General features: G+C 37.2%; 1 protein-coding gene across 1 annotated transcript in view; it reads left to right on the top strand.

Annotated features, from left to right (window-relative positions):
* Positions 1-18,078, top strand: part of CHD7 (chromodomain helicase DNA binding protein 7) — a 133,017-nt gene that overhangs the window by 100,806 nt on the left and 14,133 nt on the right. The window contains 11 exon segments of the mRNA XM_042785780.1: positions 2,815-2,991; positions 4,448-4,591; positions 6,944-7,199; positions 11,604-11,814; positions 12,332-12,527; positions 12,748-12,915; positions 13,576-13,755; positions 14,046-14,156; positions 14,243-14,448; positions 15,412-15,611; positions 16,214-16,373. Of these exon segments, the coding sequence (XP_042641714.1) occupies positions 2,815-2,991; positions 4,448-4,591; positions 6,944-7,199; positions 11,604-11,814; positions 12,332-12,527; positions 12,748-12,915; positions 13,576-13,755; positions 14,046-14,156; positions 14,243-14,448; positions 15,412-15,611; positions 16,214-16,373 (2,009 nt within the window).

Raw genomic sequence — 18,078 nt, 5'->3', positions numbered from 1 at the left:
CTTGTGAGGGCCACGTAAGGAAGCTTCTTCTGGTGTTCTTGAGCAATATAACTGAAAGGTCCTTCTAGGGGCCTTCCCTGTTTGGAATATCAAATATAAACCACTTGTTTTCTGTGTATTATACCTCAGAGAGTTCTGCTGCGAGATCAAGAAAACTATATATGCCAAGTAAAATTAATGACAGAGCCCTGCAAAGCAGTTGACTTGTGTTTGAAGGAAATTTTCTTTGTCGTGTAATGAGGACTAAAAAGAGAAACCACCTGACTCACGCGTAGGAACAGAATACCTTGTCCTTGGTTGATTTCAACTCAAAATAATGCTCTTGATGTTCAGGACTTTCTCTGGCTTATTTGGTTCATTCCTTTTGGGCTCCCTGGGCATTAGCTTAAGAGAATATTTTCTTGCCTGCATGGGTTTCTTCCATGCTGAGAAGCTGCTGAGCTATAAACATGTCATCAGCATAGGATTACCTCAGATTTCTGCAAAGAATCGTAAGCGTGCAGCAGTTTAAAGCAGTATTTCACCAATGGGGACTCAGTCTTTCACCAAAGATGACATAAAAATGTATTTTTTAAAGTGGCTGTGACTTAGTTTTCCAGGTGCCTTCTGTCTTTTCGGTTAACATGCACATTTCTTGAATCTGTTCTCCTGTTCCTCAGAGTGGAGTCTGAGGTTGGTGGGAAAAGACCATAATAATCTTTCACAGTTCCCGTTGGTGGAATGTGCATCTTTTTAGAAGTCTACTTCTTACACACATCCAATTGATCTTCTTAGTTTGTATCTGCTAAGAGGTAACATGCCAAAGCAAAACCCAACTTTCATATTCGTATCTAATTGTTGTACCTTGTGGCTGCCTCTGTTGCTTGAGTTACCTCCAGAAGAATTTCCCAAACATAACTGTAAGCTGCTACCTATTAGGAAGATTTATTTATTCAAGTGGAAGAACTTCTCTGAGTAAATGGATGCAAAATTCCTGTGGTTCCAACATCAGAGAACTAAACAGGATAAATTGATTCCTAGTTGCCAAAGAATTCACTTATGACAGTACTATAGGTCACTTTGCTACTAGTTTCTACATTTAAATTTCTCAAATGTGACGTTAATAGGACTGCTTAAGGATACTTTCCCATACTTCCCCAAGTGCTGGAGGCCTGAAACTGTTGAAGAACAACATCAGTCACCTTCTAGAGCTCTTGGGAGCTTTCTGCTTGATTTAGTCCTGTGCTCTTTAGTACGGCATTTGATTGTCTTTCAAATAATGTGAGCTCTTGTGGCAAGACCACTATGCATGTTCTAATGTGAGAGTTAGACAGCTCTGAATATATAATCAAGGGTCCCTCTTACAATTTTTGCTTCACCTGGATGTGCTACTTTATGTAGTGATAATTTTTGAAGAGCTCTGCTTGCCATAGTCATAAGGTTGCTCATGGAAGTGTTTTCCACTACTTGGAAAGGATCTCCTGGGCTGCATTCTTGTATTTTCACAGTTATATCTGGCTCATTAAAAGGTTACAGCATTTCAATTTGCTAGCATTCTAAGTTACCCACTTGGTCTATCTTCATCTGCTGTTTGTTAGTAACAACTCTTTTTCTCCTGAAGATGATTAATGTTTTTGGACTATGCCCTGAGAAAGCACTGTTGAGCAGGTCGTTACTTCCTCTGAAATGCTCATTGTGCATAGGCAGATTTAATGCTGAGTTCAAGATATCAGGTTTCCAATCATTTTATTGAGTCGGTAGCCAGTTCTGATCCCCACAGTCTGGAGAGGATTATATGCAAATCACTTATAAAAGGATTCGGACTTGTGCATGTTTGAAGGAAGAAATGGTCACCTTGCTATAAAATACCTGTTTCTTTTGAAATGTATTCAATATACAACCCATGACTTAGTCCTGCCTTCAAAATGTTGAATGGCCTTGAACTTGTATGAGGCCCATCCTTAGAGAGACAGTGTTCCTGAGCAGACCCAGTGTCACTGGAAATACCAAGTTACATTTTTTCTTCAAACAACATTAGGAAGAGGTATAGTGTAATGTCAGAAAGATATTTATTTCGTGATCTTAAGTTTATTCAGGGTTGTTTTTTTTTTTAAACAGTCTTAGTATCAGCCCTGAAAATAAGACCCTTATCCAACCAAATAAATAGTGAATATGGTTCCAGACATCAAGTAAACCGTGCTATTGAACTTTCCTTAACAAAAATTTACAAAAATATCAAGGAAATGTATTCAGAGATAGACATTCTCCATTTAAGAGTTCAGAAATTTGCTTCTTTTCAAAGCTGTTTACTAGAATAGTAGGTATTTTGGATATTCAATGTCTTCCAGGAGTAATTTACTATTTATTGGAAGCAAAATATTCTAATAGTCATAAAAATGAAGCCTTAATGTACTTCTGGCTTACTCGGATTATTTGGGAGGACTGTCACATACCTTTGATTTAAAAGAAAAAAGAAAATTCTCTTGCCAAAGTCTGAAAACCTTATTTGAATATTGCAGCGATAGGTTAATGGTTGAAGGCATTAGTATTATCCATATGAACTACAACTGAAATACTTGTATAACATCTTTGTAATGAATACACAGTGATTCTGTGGGCCTTTTTACGGGATTAGAAACACAGCTACCATGAAGCCAGGAGTAAATTTACACCTTTGTATTCCCTCGTTGAGTCAGCAATAATGACTCTGTTTACTTAAAATAGCTTGTCCATTGTACTGTTCTGTATTTTTGAAGAATGAATTTTGAAGGTGAAGCAAAATGTACTTCCTTTCTTTGCCAGGGGTTTACGTTAACTTTTGACGTTCTTTTATAGGGTCGTGTGATAAAGGGGTCCTACAAGTTCCATGCCATTATCACAACATTTGAAATGATCTTGACTGACTGCCCGGAGCTGCGTAACATTCCATGGCGTTGCGTGGTCATTGATGAGGCCCACAGGCTGAAAAACAGGAACTGTAAGCTTCTGGAAGGACTCAAGATGATGGACCTGGTCAGTGTGTACATCTGTTACATTTGTGTCTTCTGTGTTTTTACTATTCCTGACTTGTGGTTTCATCAAAAAGTAAAATAAAAGGTTTTCTTCTCAAGTAAAGACATGAAGTGCAAAGAAGAATGAGGGAATGCAGCTGAGAAAGTCTTTAAAATACCTGGAAGAATATGCATACTTTGAATTTTGGAGTGCTGATGTTTCATAAGTCTCTTCATTGATTTAGACCAAGAATTTTGTGGATTCTGTTAAAAGAACAAAGATAAATTTGTTCTTCCCTTTCTCTCTTTTCATGTGACTTACTCCATAGTCACTTCTTCACCTAGACCTTTCTCTAAAGGTACCATGTGGCCAAGTAGGGGTGGGAGAGCTAAACTGCTCTGTGCTAATGTCAGCTCTAATGTTACTTTGTTGTGTGGCCATAAGGAGCTTCTTTCAGACTGGCTAAGAAAGGGAAAAGTGAGTTGGTTTCTGGTGCTTACGTAAATATGTATTATTAAAATATGTGCATTAATCACACAGAGAAAAATAAGCTAATGGGTTTTAAAGATATTTACCATTGAAAAGGAAAAATAATATTTGGGGGAGAGGGGGCTGAAGATTCTTCAAAAATGTGAGAAGAATGCAGTCATGCTGAGTTAATACCTGAAATTCAAAACACCTTATTTCTGATAAGAATAAAAAGGAATAAACATTAGCTTACACAAGAACTCATGACCTGTAGGTTACTTTTAGTTTTTTTTCCCTGTTTGTTAAACAGTACTTTTCTTAAGGAGTCTTGAGGCTTAACAAATGAAAGTTTTTTAAAATGCTGTATACAGCTTATTTTCCCTATTATGGCTGCTATTAGGTGGAAGACGAGCTTACAAGTGTGCCTATAGATGGAGATATGAGACTTCTCACTTCAGTTCTTGTTCTACTAAATTCATATTTGACCTTGAGCTAGTTGCTTAACCTTTCTGGGTCCTGCTCTAAAGCAATATGCAACTTTTCCTCTTGTCTCTGCCAGTCTCATGCTTTGTTGTGTGTAGATGGAAGGTAAGACTCTGCTTCAGATTCCCTGCATTAGAAACTTACACTGAAGAGACTGATGTACTGAGGTCTGTTGGATACTTGAAGTGATGGGTTAAGTTCAACTGTTACTTTGCCATTTAAAGTTCACTGTATTTTTGAAAGAGCTGGAACGTTGTGGGTCAGTAAAATCTCTTCTTGTATCTGGAGGACTTTTGAAGGTGCTTAAGTAGTGAAGTATTTTTCTGGGCTGTCGTTGAAGGAAGACCAGAGTACTTAGTTAGAAAAGTCTTGAAAAGAGCTATGTGTAAGTAGTTGGGGGGAAAGCGGGGGGTGGGGAAGCAAAGATGAGAGATACATCTAGGAGAACAAAGAGAGAATTTGATGTATTTCTCCATGGAAAATTAATGTAGATGGATTTCTAGACAACGATTTCTTAACCTTTCAGGAACATAAAGTGCTGCTTACTGGAACCCCTTTGCAAAATACAGTAGAAGAGCTATTTAGCTTGCTTCACTTCTTGGAACCAGGTCGCTTCCCATCTGAAACCACATTCATGCAAGAATTCGGTGATCTGAAAACTGAAGAACAGGTAAACTTCTCCTGCACACTTAGTTTTCTATTTAGATTTTGTGAATTTATCCATTTTATTATATCTGAACTTAATTACTTGTTTTTACAAGTAATAGCTATTTACTTTTTGGAAGACCCCAGCAGCTTTATCCGTTTTTTTTTTTTTTGTCTGTTTTAGTTTTGTTGAGTTTGTTGCTTTTGACCAAAAGTCATTTTGCCTTATCACTGTGTTTTTTTCGTGGTGGTGTGTGGTTTTTTTGGTTTATTTTTTTTTTTTTCTCTATCCTTTGTCCATTGGTCATACAGAAACAAGGAAAGTTTCCCCTCACAAAAATGGGATGTTTAAAAATGGGGGTGGGGTGCCTTGTAACATTTTCAGGATGCAAATGCTTCGGGAACTGCTTGTTCGCTCTAAGAGAATTAACTTGTCAGATGACATTCTTTCTTAAGCATCAGTATCAGAGTGAGGGGACTGTCCTCTGTAACTTCTGTGGAGTTAACATCTGGGAGTTTTATCAATGACTTCTGTGCAAACAAGAACATATTTGAGACCTAGTTTAGCAAGAGGCAACCAAATGGAGCAAGATTTTTTTGACTGACTCAAATTTCTCAAGCTGTTCAATAAAAGAATTGATAAATCAATGCAAAATGAAAGACTGTGCAGCATGTTTCAGATCTAAAATGTGAAAGCTTCTGGTGATCAAATATAAAACTTACTCTTATTGTATGTATGAAAATGTTTTAAAAAGTCAATAGGTAACAGTCAAATCACATTAACACCAGGAGTTAACGGAAGCATGGCATCTTAGTTTACGCACCTTAATTTGGCCCTTTACACCTTATGATAATCTAACTTCTCAATTGCATGCATTTTTGCATGCAACTTTGTTGGTTTTGTCTGAAAACTTAATTTCTGGTATTTCTAACTTTTGAGTGCTTGAATTTGTTAACTTTCTCTGAGAACAGCTCTTTCACAGGTAATAGTCTAAATTACAGAACAGCTTTCCCCCCGGCGCCTTACCTCCTGGAAAAATCATAGCATGTCCTGGGGGGAATCATAGGATATGTTTCCACAGATTGTACAGGCAGTTGCATGCTAGTCAGGCTGGACTCTGACCTGATTGGAAGTGAGCCAGCTCTGATCCAGAAGCCTTATAGTCCTGTTAATGCAGAGTTTGAGCTGGAGTTAATATATCCTAACTCTCAACATAGGCTTCCTCTGGCCAGCTCAAAATGTCAGCAGAACAGAACTGAAAATTTTTAAAGCTATACACAGAAATATTAAAATAATGCCATCATCCATGAACAGAATTAGTTGGACCCTGGATTGCTTAGGCCAACAAGTGCCTTCTCTGCCAAAACACCATTAGATGTTTTGAAATCTGATTTATCTTTCAAATGATGGGAGAGATTATGTGTTAGTGAATTAGGTTTTCTCTATTCCTTGCAATCCTGTTTCATGTATTTTTTTGTTCATCCCTCTGTACTAATTTATCTTCTTTCTTTTGAAGTCACATTATTATTAAGGGAATGATGTGAATTCAGGAGAAAGTGTCTTTTGTTCATGTTTTGCTATGTGGCTTTGCATCAGGAGATGATGAACATTTTCAAGGTAAATTATCAGCTCTTCAACACTGAGCTGGTTTGTACTTTGAGAGACAACCTAAAACAACCTAAATGCCAGTCTTTTTCTATATGGAATATTCTTGAGCTTTTTATGTAAGGGGACTTTACAAAAACTTGACAACATTTAAGTAAATTTTTTTTAGGAAAATGGACATTCCTCCCTTTCGTCGCCATCTATAACATGTCGTAAAGTATATGCTACAAAACCTGGAGACACTAAAAACTACCAGTGTGTTAAAAATTTACAGAAACAAAATGTTTTCATTTTGAGACCAGGCCTAAATAGTTTTCTACTTCATTGGATGTCAAAACTAAGGAAATAAGAAAAGAATTAGAAGCAGATATATGGAGGGGAAAAAATAGCATTAAACACTGTGTTTAGTGGTTAGAATGAATTGCAAATCTTGATCTTACTGTCAGATTTGCTTATATAGCTATGCTTACTTAGGATTAGCTTTGCATGACTGGTGTGCAGTGCTGTCCTTGTCTAGAAGGGTAGTTTTAAGTGAAGTCTGTTTAGTAACATTCACTAAACAGAAATGATGCACACTAAAAATTTACTTTAGAAGTGTATATCTTGGAGCTAACAAGAACTCTAGGTCATTGAATAAGGATTTTTCTACAAATGCTCTCTACTTGTGATCTGAGACAGGGAACAGGGATTTTAGAAATAAGGAAATTGAAAAATACTTACTTGAAGCCGTACAGTTTTAATTCAGTCATATATTTAACATATGTTTCCTAGGTGCAAAAACTCCAAGCTATTTTGAAGCCGATGATGCTGAGACGTCTTAAGGAGGATGTAGAAAAGAACCTGGCCCCCAAAGAGGAAACTATCATTGAAGTTGAGCTGACAAATATTCAGAAGAAATACTATCGTGCTATTCTTGAAAAGAATTTCACTTTTCTTTCCAAGGGTGGAGGTCAGGCAAATGTACCTAATCTTTTAAACACTATGATGGAACTAAGAAAATGCTGCAATCATCCATACCTTATTAACGGTAGGCCTCCTGTTTTTCTCCTCATTTAAAAAACGGTTGTAAGGATGTTCAGTAAATTAGAAATTCTATTCTAATGTGGCTTTTATTTATTCTTTTAAGTAGAAAAGTGAGATAACTTTTTAGGCTCTTGTAGGTATAGATATCTGCTAGTCGGGACAGCATTGCTTTTGAAGACATCTGTGCTGCTTTTTTCCAAGGCTTCCTAGCCCTGACAGACTTAGTGTTGGTGTTATCAAGTTTTCCTTTCTGTTGTTTCTGACAAACAAGACTTCAGTTATCATGCAGATTATTGGATATTGGCGTAAATACAGCGATTTTTTCTTCAGAGTTATAGTTAATGCTCTGTGGGAAGACCATAAGCAGTTACGAGATAGGAGCTTAAAATTTCTGAATGAAAGTTGTGGAGTAAGAAATTATGACCAGGCATGCTTTTTTATGGCCATGTGTTGTCAGCTCATCTTTCTAATTTAACTAGTTGGATTTGTTTGAATGTCATATTAGACATATCATGAGTGCTTTTTTTCAGTGTGATGCCATTGGTTTTCGATAAGGATTATCTATGGCAGGTACTATATGCTGACCCAGCGAGCTATAGCTGTCTGAAGTATGCTAAACTGTATGGGTTGGTCAAAACCAAATCTCCTCTTTGAGGATGTAAAACAAGCCTCTATACGGGGTTGCATTCTACTGCTTTGTTGTTTCCCGACTCCTCTTCCTTACTGTATATGATTTATGCTATAGTTGTTTTAATGCTGGTTATAAGCTTCATGGTGAAAGGCGGTTTAGTTCGAGCCATATGTGATTTCAGTTTTCTATTGTTTAACTTCCATATTGCAGTGCTTAGTTGTTTGGGTTTTTTTTTTTCTTGACATTTTTTGTTTAATTGGGGGAAAAAAAATGCTTAAACTGATTCACAAAATGACATCAAATTTTATGCGCAAGTAATCATTCCAAAGACTCGATATAGGATTATTCCAGAGTACTTCAACCCAACCATGCTGGTGAGCTGTTCAGTTTCTAAACTCAGATGATTATACAGTAAAGTAGCTTTGTGATTCTGGTAGGATTTTTTTGTTGGTTGGTTGGTTCTTTGTTTTACGTTAACCCATTTTATAAATGAGTTTACCAGAAAGTAGTTCAGGATGTTCAGGTTATGAGCTTCTAAACTTAATGCTTTTTACATTTCTTCGTTTTGGGCTAGTTTTAACCTTGCCGTTATTTTTTCCTTATCTCATGTTTGCTAAAAGAAAGTGAATATTTTGGTGCTACTTTGTTTTCTCAGATAGAATTCATGAGTAGTTCTTGCAGTGTTGCTTACAGCAGCAATTCTTTTCCTCACAAGGGTTCTATCATTTAGTGTCTGTTAGAGACTGCTGAAGTCCAGGTGGCAGTATAGAAAATTTCAAGTATTTTTTGATGACTGTATCTTAACATTAATAAAGGGAGGTGGTGTTGTCTCAAGAGCGCTTCTGTCTTTATAACATTTTTGTGACTTTTGAACACTCGGGCTTGCTCCCTATCACGCAGCAACATGGCATGTGGGTCAAGTCTTCAGATTTGAGGGAAAAATAAATAAATCCTGACTATTATTACTGTAGAGAATGGAACTAAACAAATATGTCCTTTCTAGTTCTAGGACAGAAAATACTCTTACATCCTGTAGTTGTCTGAGCCCGAGGTTTTATTTTGTTGATTAATAATTAACATCTTTGTATTTAGAGTGGTGGCACACGTTTATTGTAGTTCTACCAAGAGGTCTTGTGGTGCTAGTATACGTGGTGTTGCACAGTGTTCTCCTCATGAAGGATTTGTTGTAGTAGCTGGTTCTCAAGACTTAACTGCTTTTATAAAGATGTCTGAATCCTCCTGATTTTCTTCCAGGCTTACAGGTTTTGTAGCAAGCATACTGCACACATGTTTGAATATCCGAGTTAGAACACTGTATGTTTTGTTTTGCATAAAAGTTGCAAGCGATTCTTCTAGATAATCTTCAGTTAAGAGCCATCAAAGGTTATATGATGGAAGTGGTGTGGTAGGACTTGAATGTGGAGTGGGTTATTTGTTTCATGATTGGTAAATCTGTTCTGTGGAAAGCAGAGTGGTGGTCCACTGAGACTGCCTTTGAGTAGACTTCTAGAGGGAGTTGACTGAATTTTGTGTATTCTCCAACCAGGTTGGGCAAAGCATTGTCTGTCATTTTCCTTAGAGCAGGACTCCTTGTTTTCTCCCTAGCAACCATTCTCAAGTGTTTATACATTATTCCTCTTTCTCCAAGAGCCAGCAGCGTGGAGTGCCTCAGTGTTTATACATCTTAGAGTGATGAACACTGGAAAGGTTTTTTTACTTTATTCCTTATACCTTCTTGAGCCCTGGAAGCCTCTCCTAATTAGGAGTGGAAGTAGGGGTTTCCCCCGATGGACCAAGTACACATTCAAATACCTTCCTTTCATCTCCTAGTAAAAATCAGATGGGATAGGAACTAGTGTTACAGACCTATGGTACTACATCAAGTAACTTTGGTAACAGGGTACTCAGTGTATATCACTTACTTGCAATTGAAGTAGAGATGAAAAGGACAGGGCTGTCTTTTACAGGGTTTAGCTAGGATAGGTTTATTGAAAGAGCAAATTTTGGAGGTCATGGTCTGTTGTGGAAGTGGGTCTTGCGGAGATCAAACTCTGATACTGAAAAGTCACCACTTCTTGTGGTGTGCTTGGCTTAGGTGGTTTGCTTTTGCAGGTGCTGAGTTTGCATATTGGTTTTGCTTAATAGTAGTGAAACTTAAATTTGGATATCACAGTTGAGTAAGAAAAAGATGATATAACCAAGAAAGATCACTGCAGTTACTGTATATGAACTACTTGACAGCCTATTTATGTCCTGAAATGGCCTAAGCTCAGTAGAAGATCTGAGATTTACTACCCAGAATTCTGCCTGTTTTACAAAATGGGAAGTGATACAATTGAAGGGAACTTGAGTGTCTGGCTGTACTATTTTCACATGGATTTATTTTTCTTATGTGCAAACCATTAGGAGCGGTAATGCTCAGGGTAGGGAATCCATATAAGGAAAACTCAGGGCTGTTAAAACTACCTTCAGGAGTGTTCACAACTTGAGTCTGTTAAGTTCTGTAAAAGGTAGTAATGGAAGTGTCTTGAGTAATGCAAAGTTGTCAGACAGTCTGTGTCGGGTGGTATCTAGTTAAGACACCACATTACAGCGGGCACTGAACCAGCGATCACATAGGGAGGGTGCGTTTGTATGTTTGTTTACAGGCATCTACTTAGAACTGGAATATGAGAGATGCTCAGCAGAAGCCTGGCAGTAAGCTGTTCTTCCCCCCTTCCCCCCCACCCTCCTGCCTTTCCTTGTAGTATTCAAAAGCAGTATCAAAACTGAACGTTATACAAACCAGAAATACTTTATGTTTTGTTTACAAAACAAAAAACAGAGGAACTGAAAAAGACAGCTTCGAAGAAGGGTTTATTTGGATGTGAAATAAGCTTAGAACAAAGATTCCTAACCTTTTACGTAGCCAAGAATAGTAATCTGATAATTCTTGGAATATCCCACTGTTTGTAGAAGTGACATAAAAAATGGAATAAAAGCATAGGAGAGGTTGAAGAGAGAACTTGAACTTGGTCTGTAGTCTTCAGGTAATGAGCAGTACAAGGAAATATTTGCTGCTGTGCATATCATTCATAGGCAAAGGGGATGGCAAGAAAGAACTCTTGACTAATTCTGGAAAGAATATGTACATTGGATAGCTTCATCAAACTCAACCAAAAAATATATTCAGTGAGAAAGGAAAGCTAAATAGAAGGTAAAATAGTAATTTCACAGCTGCTTATTCCCCCCGCCCCGCCCCCCCCCCCCCCCCCCCCCCATTAGTTTCTTTAATTGTTTGGATCTTTATTCTATAAATAATAATGGAAGGAGCAAGTCCAGGTCATACACATGTTCAAGCTTTTCAAGCCTGGTTTTGGTTTTGGAAGTACAGACATCAAATGTGATTTGTATTCCTTGTATTTTCCTGTGGAAACAAGATACTTTTTCTTGATGCGTTTAAAAAAGGATAGAAAATCAGTTGGGATATGTGGGGGTTTTTTATCTTTTTCTTTTTCTTAGTTTTTCATTAATTTGTATGCATCAAATAGTTGTATAAATTTATTTAGAACAGTGCTCGCATTTAAAAAAAAAAAAAGAATGCTCAAAGTTACTTTTTATTTATGCTTTATTCGTGTATATGTTTGGTTTAAATTTAAGCATTATATTTTTTTATAAATGTTTATTCACATAATGCTTAAAACATTCCTGCAGTTTCTATAGGGTATTGAAGGCGAGCTCATTGTTTATTAATAAAACCCTTTGCAGTGTTCATGTATTGCTGTCCAATCTTTGCAGGTGCTGAAGAGAAAATTTTGGAAGAGTTTAAAGAAACACACAATGCCGACTCTCCAGATTTTCAGCTCCAGGCAATGATCCAGGCTGCTGGCAAGCTAGTACTGATTGACAAGCTGCTGCCAAAACTGAAGGCTGGTGGCCACAGGGTGCTTATCTTTTCCCAGATGGTGCGCTGCTTGGACATACTGGAAGACTACCTCATTCAAAGACGGTGAGAGCAACAATAAAATACAATTCTAAATAAACTGTGCTTTCCTCGGTGGCCACAGTATTTAACCTGTGAGTAATCCATATTGAAAAGGGATGAAATTCAAACACTCTGCAGTATTTTCTGTAGCAATCTGGCTAGAAGGGAAAAGCATACCTATAAGTTGCAAGGAATGAGATTTTTCTTTCTGGTAAATACAAAGTGACCTCACATGGAGAGCTTTAAACCTCTTAGTTTACTACTCAGTTAAATGTTTTAGTGGGTCTAGAGCTTTTTAGCTTAAGCCTGAATGTTTATTCCCATTCCTCAGAGTGGAAGTCTGTTCTTTACCAAAAGACGCAACACAGGAGACAAAGTAGTATGGCTTCCACTGATGAAGGTAGTGGACACAAGAACAGCTACTCAGTTTGTAGTTCTTTTGACCCTACGGTAGCATATTTGCCTTTTTAAAATTGCATATTCTTACAGAGAAACAATGCTGTTGCAGTAAAGTTCTGCTTTTAATGCATCTTTATTTCAGGTACCCGTATGAACGAATTGATGGCCGAGTAAGAGGCAACTTGCGTCAGGCAGCTATTGACAGGTTTTCAAGACCTGATTCTGATCGGTTTGTTTTCCTGCTGTGTACAAGGGCAGGAGGTTTGGGCATTAATCTTACTGCTGCTGATACCTGCATCATTTTTGATTCAGACTGGAACCCCCAAAATGACCTCCAGGTAATATTACAAGAGATTATTTTATTGAAAATTTTTCTTTCCCTTTTTGCTGTGAAATTTTCTTCTACCTACAAGAGAAATTATCCACTGTCCCTCTCCTAAAAGCATAAAGATTTTTATTTATGTTGAAAGCAATAACTTCTAAATTAAGTTCTCTGTATTGATTATTTGGAATTTTTTTTCTTCCTTTTGTCACCGATAACTATCTGTCTTTCATCAGGCTCAAGCACGATGTCACAGAATAGGACAGAGCAAATCAGTGAAAATTTACAGGTTGATAACAAGGAACTCTTATGAAAGGGAAATGTTTGACAAAGCTAGCTTGAAGCTTGGCCTTGATAAGGCTGTGCTGCAGTCTATGAGCGGAAGAGAAAACGCTACAAATGGGGTGAGAATTAATAAATTAAGGTGCATGATCAACAAATGCTATGCATGTGTAACACTTTTCTTGCTTGTTCGTGTTTTAGCTGAAGAATGGCGGCTTTCAGATGGAGTACAGCATGTTTTTTAAAGTAGGGTTAATTAAGGGCAAGGCTACATGAACTGGCTCAGCCTATCTAATGGCTCACTTACTGCCAAAAGGGGGCAGGTGGAGTCATGTTCCCTCAATCCTCATCCATTCTCATCATTCCACCCTTTACATTATGTTGATCTTGGCACTTTCTGGAGTTCTTCTAGTCAGCTTTTTCTGATGTCGCCTTTTCGGTTTGGACTTTTTTTGCTTTAGCTTTTTGTCAGGTTAGTAAGCTAAATCTGCTCCCAGGAGGAGTTTAGCAATCATCAGAGTCTAAAGTAAAGGGATTCAGTGACAATGAATTATTAAATCGTTTAAACCACTCGTATAACATCACCCTAAGAATTTTTTTTGTTCATATTCTTCTTTTAAAGGTGACTTCAGCATGAATGTTTAATTGACCAATACCACATAATCTTAGAGTTTCAGTTCTTAAAATGCTAAATAAGAGAACAGTCAGTCTGATTGTGCTGTCAGATGTACACAGTGGCTGATGTCAGAAAAAAACCCAAATCATTCTCTTACATGCTACAGGTGCAACAGCTTTCTAAGAAAGAAATAGAAGATCTTCTTCGGAAGGGAGCATATGGTGCTCTGATGGATGAGGAAGATGAAGGGTCTAAGTTTTGTGAAGAGGATATTGATCAGATTCTCTTAAGGCGAACACACACAATTACTATTGAATCTGAAGGAAAAGGCTCAACATTTGCAAAGGTGTGCATTGACAATCAGAGGAAAATTAATAAAATGTGACCAGGATAGGTAAAAGTAGTGTTAAGTTACCTTCTGTGTCAATTTAGTTTTTCAAAGTACTTGTCTCAGATATTTTCCTCACAAGTGTAAAGGATATCAGTATTTCCAGCCATGATAGTTTCTAGGCTTACCTTTTTTCTTTCTTGAAACTACCACTTTATAAGTCCTAAGTACTGTGTTTACCAGTGAAAATAGATATTCTTTGTAGCATGCAGTTAAGAAACCAATGCATGTGTTTTCACATTTACTAGGCTAGTTTTGTTGCATCTGGGAACAGGACAGACATTTCCTTGGATGACCCTAATTTTTGGCAGAAGTGGGCAAAGAAAGCTGAGCTGGATATTGATGCTTTAAATGGAAGGGTAAGAGCTTTATGATAGTTCCTAGTACAATGAAATTGAAGATTTTCCTCCCCTCCTAAATTTCTATGTTTTCACTTTTATTTTAGAATAACCTAGTTATTGATACACCAAGAGTAAGAAAGCAAACCAGACTCTACAGTGCAGTCAAAGAGGATGAACTGATGGAGTTTTCAGACCTGGAAAGTGATACTGAAGAAAAGCCCAGCACAAAGCCCCGTAGGCCTCAGGACAAATCCCAGGGTTATGCAAGAAGTGAATGTTTCAGGGTGGAGAAAAACTTGTTGGTTTATGGGTAAGGATAGACAGATTTACTATACCGATTGTGGCTGAGGAACTGAAAATACAGAAATGACACATATAGCAAATAACTCGCCTTTCTCTTAAACATGTTCACATAATCTCTTACTGTGTAACCTTTACCTCATTATGCTGTATACATGCCAGTGAGATTTTAAGTTGTGATATATATATATATAAGCTGCTTATATATGTGTTACTTAGCTTAAAGTATCTGAGTGTCTCACAGATGGCTATGAGCTCACTGGTAAGATACGTAGTTCTGTGATGACGGAATTTTTGTTTCTGGTTTCTCATAGCATAAAGAATTCCTGCGTTATCAAGGTTTAATCCCTCTTTTCTAGGTCTTGTGGAGAATAACAAAGTGCATTTGTAAAGAACAATGTGGCTGTGAAATCAACAGTCAATCTAGAGGTTTTCAACGTAGATTCTGGCATTTTGGCACCAAGTTCAGCTATTTGATACTTTATATTTTTCCCCATTGGATTCACCAGTTTGAATTTTATCTCTTTGCAAGCAAGTAGCTATACTTGACTGCTAACACGGTGGACTTCAGAATTACTGTCTTCATTTTAGGAAGTTACGTGCAACAATTTCTAATAATGGATTTCAGGATCAAAATAACAATGATTCCTCAAATCCCAAGGTTGTAGGAACTGGTTGAATTTCCTATTTGTAGCTTACTGGGACCATTAGAGTTAAACATATGTACTTTATTATTTTGAGTGTAGTTCAATTGCAGCTTTACGAGCAGTGAACTTATTGCCTGTTCTGTAAAATAAACATTCTTAACTCTTTGCTGCTGGAGGTTGGATTCCCTGACATAATCTGCAAACGCAAAATGCATCAGTGCTAACACAGGAGGTCCCATCGTGCTTGGTACCAGGAGTTAAACTGAAAGTCACAAATTAAAATACCAGTGCCCTTGGCTGTTGTATTGAACATATTTTTCTTATAGCTGGGGTCGGTGGACTGACATCCTCTCACATGGGCGCTATAAACGTCAGCTAACAGAACAAGATGTGGAAACCATCTGCCGGACTATCCTAGTATATTGTCTTAATCATTACAAAGGGGATGAGAATATCAAAAGTTTCATCTGGGATCTGATCACTCCAACTGCAGATGGGCAAACTCGAGCTTTGGTTAATCATTCCGGTATGTCTACCACAATAAAATAATGATGCTAGTAAATAGGAAAGAATTGCTTCAGTTGTGCTGTCTATTTAGTTTAAACTATAGCCATTCTGACATGTCGTAGGATCTTGTCAGGTTTTATGAGTAAGGTGGGCTTTGACTTGGTCTGTACTTAAAGGGGAAGTGTCCCTCAGACACTTTGTAGGATGCAGTGCTTTCTCCCTTAAATCAGTATTGAACAAATATTCTAGCATAATTTTTAAGTAGCACCTACTGCTGGAGTCAATCCCTTTAAAATTGCTGTAAATCAGAAAGCTTGTTTCCTTATGGCCATTGAGATTCATGAGAGTTTTTACAAGAAATATTTATGTAACACTGTTTTCTGGCTAGCGCTCTGAATTTTTGAAATCTTCACACCTAAATTTGCATGAAAGTTTTGGTTGATTTTGTTACTTGCAATTTTCTGTACTGAGTTATGTTGCTGTTCAGTTTTTGGTGGTTGTGCTGCCCGCAGAAGAATTAATATAGCAGTGATACTTAGCTTTAAATATATGTTTGTAATGCAGTTTAGGGTGAGGGCTTTTCTATTCAAATTGTATAAGAAGTATTGGGGTTTTATGTAGGTCTGTCTGCACCCGTGCCCAGAGGAAGGAAAGGCAAGAAAGTAAAAGCCCAGAGCTCACAGCCAATGCTGCAAGACGCCGATTGGCTCACAACCTGTAATCCAGATGTATTATTTCAAGAAGACAGCTATAGAAAACATCTCAAACATCACTGTAATAAGTAAGTATTAATAAGTATTTCACTTAGAGTTTTTTAACTATGTGCTTTTGAAAAGTCTACAACTTCTTTTGGATACTTTTAATAGAACACAGGGCCATTTAATAGGATGTAAAGGCCATTATTACTTTTTAATTTGGGGATAATCATCTTAACAGATACCTGGCTACTTCTGAAAGCTCTTTATGTGACTGATAAGCACTTAAAACACAGTTCTGAAGAAAATTGTATTCTACTTACTAGATAAGAATAGAATCAGATGAGATTATTCTTTTTACCATATAAAGGAAAGACTAGATCCCTACACTAAGTCTATATCTCTTGACAGTTGACTATCTTTAAACAAAAGCTGTTTCTTAGCCTTCTTGTGGGGTCTCTCAGGCCAATGTCCTTAAAGTTCTGGTCCTTAGATGTTAAATACCCAGTTCTGAGTTTCCAGTTTCATGTAGTAGCTCATCTATGTGGTGTGGGTGTATCTCTTCTCTTCGTTCTTTTTCTCCCTTCCTCTCTTGCTCTCCAGGTTATACAGATTATTTCTTCTTTTCTCCTTTGAGATAAAATTTCTCACTGAGCTCTCTTAACTGAATCAATGCCCTGATGTGATTTTTGAAATTCTAAATATGTTACTAAACTGAAAGCCTTTGGGGATAAAGGTCCCTGTATTTTGATGTTACGTTGTTTTATTGTTGCATGAAAGTCTCTTAAGAGCCTCTTGCATTCTTGAGGTTTTGTTTTGTAATGTCTTAGTTATTTTTGTGTCAGCTTCCTTTGACAATGTGCTGGTTCTCCATCTCGGTTTTGCTTACTGTGTTCCCCATTCTAGACGGTGAACCTAACCCTTGTCACAAAACTCTCTTGGTTTGGGGATGGGGATCTTGGTTTGGTTTTTGTATTTATACTCTTTGCTGTATATATACCATACAGATGTGATGCAGTGTTACTGAACAGTCGTCGTTACTTCTGTGGTTTTAATATACATTGTGTCTTACTAATACTGTTTATTGGAAAGAAATTATTGATTTGAAAAGTACCTGTGGCCTGTCAATAGGGGGTGTGATGTGAAGGAGGAAAGGCATTTAAGGAGTTTATTAGCTTGTTTCCAGATCCTAACCAAGCTTAATTCTCAGCTGATGAAAACAGATACTCACAGAATTATGTTAGAAAGTGCACTTCCAGATAAACTGCTTTGTGATTCTTTTTTTTTCTAAACTGTTACTCAGATCTGTTATTACATTTCACTTGCCCTTAAAGTAATTAAATTCTTTCCTGTAACATTATTTTAATCTCTCAGGTAACATGTCCTCATTACTTGTTATATCAGTTTGCAAATCAGACTTAAATTCATTTTTAAAACATTGCTTCTGTAATAAAACAGTAGAACAATTACAAGGAACGGGAAGACTGATAAATGTGCAAGAATGTTTTCAGTTCCAATCTTTTTCCTTCACTTCCCAGATCCACCAGGACTAAGTGAATTGTAGAAGCAACATGTTTAGCCCAGGTAAAATCAAACAGAGGTGGAAACCAATTAATAATCTGAGTAATTTCCTTCAAAAGGTAGCAGTAGCAGTTGGCGTTACAAGGACTGGTCTCCTGTCCTTATGTAACATGTATGCTGTTTCAATGGATAGGACTCCTGAAAGGTGCAAAGAGCCTTTGGTTTTTGGTTGATATTGTTGGGTTTGGGTTTTGTTTTGTTTGTTGTTTT

This window comes from Tyto alba, unplaced genomic scaffold, assembly GCF_018691265.1.
Source record: "Tyto alba isolate M040663 unplaced genomic scaffold, T.alba_DEE_v4.0 Super-Scaffold_9, whole genome shotgun sequence".
Taxonomy (NCBI): domain Eukaryota; kingdom Metazoa; phylum Chordata; class Aves; order Strigiformes; family Tytonidae; genus Tyto; species Tyto alba.
This window is presented reverse-complemented; position numbering and strand designations above follow the sequence as displayed.